Source organism: Trachypithecus francoisi, unplaced genomic scaffold, assembly GCF_009764315.1.
Source record: "Trachypithecus francoisi isolate TF-2019V2 unplaced genomic scaffold, Tfra_2.0 Lachesis_group11, whole genome shotgun sequence".
Lineage (NCBI taxonomy): Eukaryota > Metazoa > Chordata > Mammalia > Primates > Cercopithecidae > Trachypithecus > Trachypithecus francoisi.
In genome coordinates this window covers 71,613,853-71,625,921 of record NW_022681456.1, presented here as the reverse complement: position 1 = coordinate 71,625,921, position 12,069 = coordinate 71,613,853, and the positions used below count along the sequence as shown (strand labels likewise).

At 34.8% G+C, this 12,069-nt stretch overlaps 1 protein-coding gene across 5 annotated transcripts in view; it reads left to right on the top strand.

The window, feature by feature from the left end:
* Nucleotides 1-12,069, top strand: part of USP15 (ubiquitin specific peptidase 15) — a 150,138-nt gene that overhangs the window by 94,535 nt on the left and 43,534 nt on the right. For all 5 annotated transcript variants that reach the window (XM_033221431.1, XM_033221432.1, XM_033221429.1 and 2 more), the window contains one exon: nucleotides 1,111-1,255. In XM_033221431.1, the coding sequence (XP_033077322.1) occupies nucleotides 1,111-1,255 (145 nt within the window). Of the gene's footprint in view, nucleotides 1-1,110; nucleotides 1,256-12,069 lie in introns of those variants that run through there.

Here is a 12,069-nt window from a genome sequence, read left to right as displayed (position 1 = left end):
AAGTGAGAGTGTAATATATGGAATAATAAAGTGAAGTACTTGAAATTATAAGAAAAAACTACTCTATAAAAGTAATACCAGGAATAAATTATAGCCAGTTGTGAATTGCTAGAGATACCGATTTACATGTTCATTTATAAAGCTGTTTTATTTATAGCATCATTTGCTTTTAGCAGAGATCTCATTCAGGTTCTTTCTAATAAATAAAAAAAGATTGAAAGCTTGCTTTTGGATTATATCCCAAATATTCATCATACATATTTTATAAAATAACCTATTAAGAAATAAGAAAGAATCCATTCTTTTTCACAAAATTATTTTTTATTATATGCGGAAGGAAGAGGGATCATTTAACATTTTCTTCTTTCTAAAAATTATCCTGATTTTGTAACTTTTAGAATATTATAGTTTTTAATATTAACATTTAAATTATCTTGAGGTTTTATTTATCTAATTAAATAAACCACATTAATCTGAGAAACCAGAAGAAAGAAAAGGCAAATAACACTGGGATATACTTGCTTAGAATCATTTTTGCATTCGTGTTCACCCAGGCTTTTTTCTGCATTTGAATACTAGTTTTTGCTGGTCCAGCATAGAAACTAAATGGAATCATCAGTGCATCATAACAGTGAGGGCACAGTGGCCTTGGAACTCTCTGCTCTTACCTGTAACTTTTTAAAGCACAGCTCTTACTGTTTCTACTGTTTTTACTCTATTACAATAACAGAATGCAAAAGGGTCATAAAGGAGATGATTTGTTGCTGCAGTTGGTTTTTAAAATCTGAATGTTTTAAATTTGATGGAGCAATGGGGAATGGAGCAAGCTGTAAAGCTGCTCCAGTTAATCAAAGGTAGAAAGATATAATCGTGGTTTGTATTGGTTGGTGTGGTATTTGAGAGTTATTTTGTTGATTGGATAAGGAGTATCTTAACTCAGGGTGAGTTATTTTGTTTGAGGTTCAAGTCTTTAAAAGTATCTCAGTTGAGTACTTTATAAAAGAAATTTAATGATCAACCATATATCTCATAAAGAGGCCTAAAGTACTCTTCATTATAAATATATTGTAATATAATTGGCTGCATTATGAAAATATTTTTTTCTTCCAGTGTGAAAAACTCAAATTACTGTCTCCCATCATATACTGCTTATAAGAACTATGATTATTCAGAACCTGGAAGAAACAATGAACAGCCAGGTCTCTGTGGCCTAAGTAACTTGGGAAATACGTGTTTCATGAATTCAGCTATTCAGGTAGGTCTTTGTAAACAAAGTGAAACTCATGTTTCATGGAAATCTGTAATACAAGAAGATAGAGTTGGTTTTTCATGCCAGAACATGGGTATATGTTTTGAAAGTTCATTTTTCATGGAAGATGTAAGCATACATATTTGACTCATTCATTCTACTACTGGTAGTAGAACATATGTTTCTCAATTAGGTGATATGTGATTGATTAACATAATGTACAAGATTAAATATCACTTTGCAGAAACATAATATCAAACAGAAAACTTAAGCTGTCTAAGAAGGGGGGAAAAAAAGCAAAAAAGCTTGTGCGTTCCCTCCATTATTCAATAGAAGTCTATTGCCCTTTTTTTTTTTTTCTTTTTTTTTTTTTTGTCTTAATGGGAAATTAAAATTTTAAAAAGGAAAATCTTGGGAACTTCTTTTTATATACATATTTTAACAAATCACTTTCCCTTAAAGGCCTTTTAATTTGGGGATATAAGAGATAACTGCCTTTCCCCTTCCCCCTACCCCCTTTTTCTTTTCTTTCTGCTCTAGTCTATATCCTCTTTCAACTTAACTTTTTAAATATTTATGTCTTTGATTGATTCTGAAGTAATGAGATATATATATTTTTTAATATTACTGTTACTGTGTATAAACTTAGGGCTGGTTATTTTATTCCCCTTTTACAGATAAAATTTCTGTGTTTATAAAAGCTCAGAATAATGGCAAACCATTTTTGATACTTGAATTTTAACCTTTTTTTGGTCAGTCTCTTTTGTGAATTCTGAATTTTTAGTTTTAAATCTAAACTTTTCTGTTCTCTATTCATATTTTTTTGTTGACTCTCCTATGCCCAGAATGCAGCCTCCAAAGATATAGATTAAATGCAGGGTGTAGATTGATAAGGACATTATTAGACATCTTTCTCACTATCTGAGAAAAGGATGACTCTTCACCATTCAGTATTCTAAGTGAATCTTTTTATACATCGTCATTCATACAACTGTTTCCTAAATTAACCATTGCCTTTTTATATTCTTGGAAATTAGAATCTGTCATACACTATAGGCCAGGAGTTTGCATCCTTTTAGAAATTGAGTGGGAAGACATAATTGATTTCTGGTATTTTGCTTTAGAGTTGAACCACTTGGGAAGTGGCCTATCTGCCTAAGCAGATAGGTTAATATATAGATTAGTAAACTCTTCTTTTAAATCTTCTTCGAGTGAGTAATCCTGCTCATAATGTAGTGTTACTTTATTCAAAATAGTTTTTCAAGAATTCTAGCACTAGTTAGACATAGAGACAATTTAAATTTTTATCTTTATTTTTCTAGATGAAGAAGAAAACCAAAATGTATTATTGTCCTAACAGTTATTAAATAACAAAGTCAAGTACATGGGTGCCTAGCTTTCAGAGATAGGAATGGGACAGACAAATTATAGTATCTGTTGGACCATCTCTGGAACATGTTTTATGTAAATTGTTGTTATACCAGTACCAGAAAACCCGGTTCCCAGATCACCAAGTTATATTCGTTTTTATATACCTCTTTATCCTTGAACTGCCAAAATTACTTTGGTTCCAGAGGCTTGATATCAGCTAGAGTTTTTTTTTTTTTTTTTTTTTTTTTTTTTTTGGTTTGAGACAGAGTCTCGCTCTGCCACCCAGGCTGGAGTGCAGTGGCCGGATCTCAGCTCACTGCAAGCTCCGCCTCCCGAGTTCACGCCATTCTCCTGCCTCAGCCTCCCGAGTAGCTGGGACTACAGGCGCCCGCCACCTCGCCCGGCTAGTTTTTATTTGTATTTTTAGTAGAGACGGGGTTTCACCGTGTTAGCCAGGATGGTCTGGATCTCCTGACCTCGTGATTTCGCCCGTCTCGGCCTCCCAAAGTGCTGGGATGACAGGCGTGAGCCACCGTGCCCGGCCATCAGCTAGAGTTTTTTTTCCTAGTATGGAAAACCAATCTTGGTGCTTTTTCATAAATATTAATAAAATATTTTAACAACATAAGGATTCGAAATTTGAATCTGTCAGGAGAGCACAAGAGTTTGTGTTGATGCTAATCATTCATGGGAGGCTCAGGCCAGCATTCAGACTAAATTCCTTCTAAAGCAATACTACATCCTAGTTTTTTGTCCCTTTGATACATCTGTTTAGTGTTGTCTACATATGGTTAACTGCAATTTCTCAAAAATGGGTATTAAAATTAAATCTTTAACCAGCCAGGTTGAGCTAGATTTGGCATCGTTTAACTTTCTTGCATGTTATGTTTAAGGTGTGAGAATCTTCATTTTATTCATTTTTGCTTCTATTCAAAACTATTTTATTAGAATAAATTGATAGCTCTATTGCAGACCCTCCTAATATAATTTACCATCACGTGTTCCATTTCATCTGAGACATAGCCGTGAGTGTGATGGTTTATAATTTTATGGTAATAGCCATAAAATTTTTTGATGAAGATTTTAGCAGTGAGTATTTTAAGCAGTGGATATTATTTCATGACTATTGCTTAATTTAGTTAGAAACTATACTGTCTCTAAAATAAAGTTCTTCAAACAATTTGGAGAAGAGAAAAACAAGTTTTTATTTGTGCGGCTTTTAGCTTTTAGTTCACATCTGAAATTAGAAAAGCTAGGCCTTTAGTTTTATTTTCTTAAAACTTCCATGATTTTTAATTGATTAAGATGTCAGCTCTCGAGCTGAAAATTGACTGTAAGAGGGAGTACAAAATGGTGGCAGTAGCCTTTACTCCTCTATTTCACAAAAATTCATGTAACTTCATAGATCCAAAAATAAAAAGCGTATTAGATAACTAATAGAATAGATTCTATAGGTTTTGTCAGATACTATTTCTTCAATTATGCTTTTTTCAAGTTTCCTTGTAACTTCTTTGAAATTGAAGACAACTTTCATCAATTTTAGAAAATATTATCAAATATTATTTCTACTGACAATTTGAATTTTAATGTGATCTCTTAAAGTAATTCAGTATCCTCCAAATTTGAGTGATCATTTCACCACGTCAGGTGGTATAGTATTGACATATTTAAAAAAAAAAAGAGTATAAAAAGTACACTTTTTAAATGTAAGAGTGGGTTATACTTAGCCCATCAGTAGCCTTGAGATAGTGAAATCTTTTGACCACCAATGATTAAAAACTAAGCAGCACCAATCTGAGTGTGATTTAACATTATTACTGTTGTTATTTAATTTAGTGATATTGGTACTCAAGATTGTCTGATATAATGGTATGAATGAGTGTTAACCTTTTCTGGTAAATATGGTACTGCCATATAGCACAGTAAAAAATAACAATACAACAATTTGTCTGGGCGTGGTGACTCATGCCTGTAATCCCAGCACTTTGGGAGGCCGAGGCAGGTGGATCACCTGTGGTCAGAAGTTTGAGACCAGCCTGGCCAACATGACGAAAGCTCGTCTCTACTAAAAAACACAAAAATTAGCCAGGCGTGATGGTGGGCACCTGTAATCCCAGCTACTCGGGAGGCTAAGGCAGGAGAATCACTTGAACCCGGGAGGTGGAGGTTGCAGTGAGCCAGGATCGCACCATTACACTCCAACCTGGGTGACAAGAGTGAAACTCCATCTCAAAAAAAATAAATAAATAAATAACAATTTAAAATAATGTGAATTTTAAAACAATGCAATATAACAACATAGCATTTACATTTTATTAAGTATTATAACAAATCTGGAGATGATTATATATGAGGATATATGTAGATTATATACAAATACAACACCATTTTATATCAAGAACTTGAGCATCTATGGATTTTGGTATCCCCAAGGTGGAGAGGGGGGCTCCTGTGACCAATCCTCTGTGGATACCAAGGACAACTGTATATCCTGACCTTATGAAGAGTACAGCCTAGATATTGTGATTTTCAAATGTTTTGTATTTTAGCATCAAAATCTTTTTTTTTAAGTTACTGTGGAAAATTTGTTTCCCCATTATTTAAGTAGATATTGTAAAATTGCTTTGGTTGGGTGAAGTTCCCAGAATCCCATCTGCTTTCCTTTACTTTCCACAATGGCCCCAGAAGCTTTCTCATGGAATCCCAGGGCTCTGAGGAATAGTTTGAAAGCCAAAGTCTGGCCTGGAAAAAAAAAAAGAAACACGTAAAAAACTAATAATACAGGTTAAGATCCCAGTTTGTGGAGCTACACCACTTGGATTAAAAACATGGCTTTCTTGCTTCTTATAATAACTGTGTTTCCCTAAGCAAGTTAATTCCACAATTCATTTTTCTCATTGTCTGACAAGAAAATAATAGTACCCTATCTTAGTAGTTTTGTAAGGGTTACGTGAGTTGGTGATTTTAACTCGTAGCATACTGACTGGCACATCATAAATACTGAATAGGTATTATGTAGAAATTATCTCATCTTTTTTTAAAATTCAAGAAGTTAAGCAGAATGACTCTGAAAGATTCTATCCTCCATAACCGTTGTGTCTGTTCTTTTTTCTTGAGTCTTTTTCCACATGGACAGTAGTGGACTAAAAAGAAATAATTGAGTGTACTTTTATTTTTCATATAGTGTTACTGCAGTAGGTATTTATCATCTCTTTGATTTCTGAAGTATGCTAAATTGACTCTTCCTAGGCAAGCTGATAAGGAAGGGATATGATAACATAGAATTGTTTATGAATATTCTATTTGTAGGGCAGTTGGAAATTCAGAATTCTTGAATTGGGTACCCCTAGCCCCTGCCTCCTGAGTAGTTATGATTATAGGCATATACCACCATGTCCCATTGGTTCAAATAATATAATAAGATAGTTTTCTAGTGCCCTAAATCTGTTACTCCATCTAGAGAGTGCCCAGTTTTTAAATTTTGCATTATTGGTGATAATTTTAATTAGCATTAGTTCAGTAGATTCAAGAGCACTTCAGCCCTAGTCTTTTTAATTGTCAAGGGCTACCTAGGAGGCTCATGGTTAGTTTCCTGAATGAAACACCTCTTCAGATGGATTTGAAACAGGGGAGTAATGTGGTCTTCTCCATTGGAAAGCAGCATGGCATAAGATGGTTGTTTTCAAAATCTTTACTTGGACATAATAGAGCTCCTTAAATAGATTCTAGGAAGTCCTTGAAAAAAGTGACACTAATCAAAGACATTCATTATTCCTGTCGTAAAATATAAAATAAGTTGGGATTTCAAGCATTTTTAAGGTCAGCTTTTTTTTTCCTATGATCTGTTGATTAGAAAAAAACAGAAGTTCAAAAATTTAGAATGTTGAAAGTTTAAACTTTTTTAAAGATTTAAGAGAACAAGTAATACTACACAGAAATAACACTTTTAAGAAACTAGATAGATCTTCATTACATTGTAAAACAGAGAAAAAGTTATTTCTGAAGCTGTTATTTCTGTGTTACATTACTTCAACTAGCCTGCTCTTGAGACTTTGTTTTTGCATTTATTGGAACTCAGTTTCTCAGAAGTCCAGTTTAACGCAAAACCTTCTAATTTTATTTAAATTACCAACCTTATATTTAAATGAATATAGTTTTCATCGTAAAAGGAAAAACCTCACTTCTGAGACACAAGATACTTCTTAAAAAATAGTTTAGGATCTTGTATTTGTTCTGATAAACTGAGAATGTGGCTGATGAAAAATTAAAAAATACTACTTTCTGGGTCAGGTTTTCATCCTAATCCAGGATATTAAACTCAATTATGTGAGTTCCTTTCATATTATGTGCCAGAAATTACATAGCAAATTGTCATCAAAAATATGTTCAACCCTCTATCAAATGACAACTCAGTCAGGTCATCTATCCATTTTGATAAAAGCAAAAAAAAAAAGGAAACAACCTTGCCTGCATTAGAACCATTTGTTTTTCTCAACATAGATAAAAATGTTTTTACTTTTCCCTTTGGACTAGAATACCCCTTCCTTTTTGAAAGAGAACAGAGGTGGGAAAAGAAGAACCTATGTTCTCAGACAGATTATTTTAAGAAAGAGTATATATGGGATAGTTCTATAAAAATTTAGTGTTCACAACTAGGGGAGAAATGGCATCTCTAAAAGAATGCCTTGCACTTGTGTAACTTGGCTAATAATGATTTGTTATGAAAACATGCCTTTCTTAATCTCAGATGGGTACATGAGATTTGATTTGTCACTGTTCACATTATTCTCAGTTAATAAGCAAAGTTCCCTAAGATTAGTGCCTCTGTCTGAATTAATCTAGGTTTTTATGTGTTTTATCTGTCCCTAATTCTATAACAGGAAAATGACATGATAGAGATCTTAGAGAAATAGAGAGGTTCTTTCAAAAGAGTTGTAAATTATTACATCTAATTCTAAAATACAGAATGGTTTTACACTATCCTGGCTAGGAAAGTTCAACACCAATTTAATAATATACTTATTAGATAGTATTGTAGTGACTACATCTTATAACAGAAGTTATTAATATAATTAGGCTGAAGTATCTTGTATCAATTTTTATAATTATTTCAAGGAATCTGTTTGTAATTAAAAGCAAAACATCAGGAATGTCCATCTGTAATCTGTAAGGGGAACTACGGATTTATTCCCTCCCTCCAAGAAAATAAAAGGAAAGAAAAACTTATTTTAGGTTTACTTTTCTTAGTTAAAATCAAGCAGCTCATTTTTGATGTCAAAGTGTTTTCTAAAAGATTGCCATTTACTTCTTTACAATGATGATTTATAAACTATCTGGGCAGGAAGAGGGTCAGTGAGTTGGTTACTTAAACCATTGTTCGATTAATAGTAATATCTAAATCAGTTACTAGTTCTCATATAAACACATATTAAAACATTAACAGCCCCGTATTGAACCTGCAACCTCTGTTAATAGCAGTACCCTTTGCATAATGCAGGGTTTTTTTTTTTTTATTGTTTTTCACTTAATTTTCTCTTCACAGAAGTCTGTGAGTTAGGGCATAAGTATCTCTATTTCACCAATGAGGAAATTGAAGCAAGGAAAGTTTGATTTCCAGTCACTAAGACAAGTTATTATGAGTTAAAACTGGGTTGTTATTCAGTACATTTCGAGATAATGTATTTTTTTGAAATTATACCAATCAACCTATAAGAAATGCTTTTTTTGTGTGTGGTAAAATATAACAGAATTTACCATTTTAACCATTTTAAGTGCATAGTGACATTAAGTATATTCACGTGTTGTACAATTGTTAAAAATGTTTTTATGTTTAGTTCAAATGATTGTCCCCCATAATACAAGATGCTCTCATTAAGTAGCATTAATGTTGTGCCATTTAAAACAGTTTCCCTAGGAGGTTATATACACACTTAATTCATTTGATGTTCAGAATGTTAAAAGCTATTGAAGTACTCCTTTTGGAATTGATTTTATTCTTCTGAGTATCACTGGTGGATATTTTTCATCCTTGAATGACAAAGTTGATTTTCGAAAGCCAGAAGTTATTCAGAGCATTATTTGCAGAATATTGTAGATTATCAAGCTAGGTAATTTTTTTCAAGTAATTCGTAAGTAGTGAATGACTTATGAAGTCATTTATTCAGCAAATATTTATTGAAGGTCTGTTAGGTGACTTTCACTCTCATAATCACTAATTATGCCATGATGAACAAAACAGTTATTTTCCCTGGAGTTTACAGTCTAATGAGGGAGATAAATATTAAATCAATCATGAATTGTGATACGTATGATGAAAGAGAAAGTAGAATGCTAACGGGAGCTTGGAGAGCACCTGATTTAAGCTGAGTGTCATATTTACCAAAAGTAACATGAGCTTTGACCAAAGAATATGTATGAGTTTGGCAGGTGAAGTTGAAGGGCCAAAAACATGTGCAAAGCCGCTAAGAAGGGCAAGTTTGAGGAGCCAGAAGAGTAGTTTGTGGAATAATGTATGAAGGGGAGTGAGACAATGAGTTTGAAGGAGCAGGCAAAAGCCAGATCATATAGGGAGACTTTAGATTTTAATGTGTTACAAAGGCACTACAGGTTTCAGGCTACCATCTTCTTATCTGGTTTATTCCGTTTGCCTGCTAGCTGGTTTCTTTGCTTCTATCCTTACCCTCCTCAATCTGTTCTTAAAAGAACAGCCAGCAATTTGTTTCAAATCTAAGGCATTTTCTGTTACTTAGGCAATAACACCAAATGCCTTCCCATTTCACTCAATGAAAGCCGAAGTCCTTAAAACAAAGTACAAAGCCCTGTAGGATCTAGCCCCGTGCTAGCTTATTTCCTATCACTTACCTCCATGCTTACCTTGTTCCATCCTCACCCTCACACATGCCAAGAGCGTGCCTGCCTTAGGGTCTCTGAACTTGCAGTTTCCTATACCTGTAATATTCTTCCTCTAAATATTTATATTCTTGCTTTCTCACTTCCATTAGGTCTCTATTATCTATCAGGTCCTTCCTCAGTCACCCTGTAAAAAATGGTGACTGTCCCACATTCCACACAGTACTCATAACCATCTGGCATGCTTTATTTCTATTAGGGCTTTTTGCTTGTCTGTGTATCTTCCCCTACTCCCAACATAGATACTCTCTCCCCATGTCCCCACCCCCTGCTCTCTCCCTCCCAGGAGGATTTTGTTTTAGTCACTTTTGTAGCCCCATTGCCTGGAATAGTGTCTGGCATGTAGAAGGCACTCAGATTCATGAAAGGTGAAGGGAATCACAAGTGTCTCTCTAGTTTTTGGCTTATATATCATAATGATAGATGTAACCATTTAATGAAATTGCAGAGTAGTAGGAAGAAGAACATAGTAGAAGAAGTAAATTTGGGATGGGGAGGAGATTATGAGTTAATTTTAGGCATGTTCAGTTTATGATATCTGTGAAACATCAAAGCAGATAGATCATAGACAGTTGGATATTCTACTGTGGAGTATAGATCAGAGGCCTAGGCTGGAAATAAAAGTCTGCCTGTTGTAGATGGTATTTAAAATCATGGAAATGGTTGTGTCTAAATGAGGGCATCTATGAAAAAGACGTCCAAGAACTAAGCCCTACAATACATTTGAATGGAGGAATGAGACTTCTTTTGTAATAGGAGGAAAGAAAGGGATTACGGATGCAAGCAATGTCTAGATTTTGTGATGGCTTCCATTATCCCCAAAATACAAGACTAGATCATTACCTAAGAATGAAAGGGTAAGAAGATTGCTCAGCAGTGTTGAGGTCTCATTTGATATTGGAGATCATCAATTTAGAATGGTATAAATACATTCACTTGAAATTTTTTCCAACAATGTTCAGTTACATGGTGCATAAAACAGATACCTAGATTCATCTAGAGTTGGAAAGAGAAAGGGGCAAAGGAGTTATTAATAAAAAGTAACCAAACTTGTTTTCTTGTTTTTATTTTTTTTTTTAGTGAATGGAATTAGTTTTTTTTTTTAATTTTTCTTTTTTATTATATTATTGTACTTTAAGTTCTGGGGTACATGTGCACAACATGCAGTTTTGTTACGTAGGTATACATGTGCCAAGGTGGTTTGCTGTACTCATCAACCCGTCACCTTCATGAGGTATTTCTCCTCATGCTATCACTCCCCTATCGCCCCACCCCACAACAAGCCCCGGTGTGTGATGTTCCCCTCCCTGTGTCCATGTGTTCTCATTGTTCAGCTCCCACTCATGAGTGAGAACACGTGGTGTTTTGTTTTCTGTTCTTGTGATAGTTTGCTGAGAATGATGGTTTCCAGCTTCATCCATGTCCCTGCAAAGAACATGAACTCATCCTTTTTTATGGCTGCATAGTATTCCATGGTGTATGTGTGCCACTTTTTTTTTATGCAGTCTGTCATTGATGGACATTTGGGTTGGTTCCAAGACTTTGCTATTGTGAAAAGTGCCGCAGTAAACATATGTGTGCATGTGTCTTTTTAGTAGAATGATTTTTAATCCTTTGGGTATATACCCAGTAATGGGATTGCTGGGTCAAATAGTATTTCTAGTTCTGTATCCTTGAGGAATCACCACACTGTCTTCCACAATGGTTGAACTAATTTACACCTCCACCAGTAGTGTAAAAGCATTCCTATTTCTCCACATTCTCTCCTGCATCTGTTGTTTCCTGACCTTTTAATGATCACCATTCTAACTGGTATGAGATGGTATCTCATTGTGATTTTGATTTGCATTTCTCTGATGACCAGTAATGAAGAGCTTTTTTTTTTTTTTTTTTTTTTTTTTTTTTTTTTTTGAGACGGGGTCTTGCTCTGTCGCCCAGGCTGGAGTGCAGTGGCCAGATCTCAGCTCACTGCAAGCTCCACCTCCCAGGTTGACGCCATTCTCCTGCCTCAGCCTCCCGAGTAGCTGGGACTACAGGTGCCCGCCACCTCGCCCGGCTAGTTTTTTGTATTTTTTAGTAGAGACGGGGTTTCACCGGGTTAGCCAGGATGGTCTCGATCTCCTGACCTCATGATCCGCCCGTCTCGGCCTCCCAAAGTGCTGGGATTACAGGCTTGAGCCACCGCGCCCGGCCTGAAGAGCTTTTTTCATATGTTTATTGGCTGCATAAATGTCTTCTTTTGAGAAGTGTCTGTTCATATCCTTCACCCACTTTTTGATGGGGTTGTTTTTTTTCTTGTAAATTTAAGTTCTTTGTAGATTCTGGATACTAGCCCTTTGTCAGATGGATAGATTGCAAAAATTTTCTCCCATTCTGTAGGTTGCCTGTTCACACTGATGATAGTTTCTTTTCCTGTGCAGAAGCTTTTTAGTTTAATTAGATCCCATTTGTCAGTTTTGACTTTTGTTGCCATTGCTTTTGGTGTTTTAGACATGAAGTCTTTGCCCATGCCTGTGTCCTGAATGATATTGCCTAGGTTT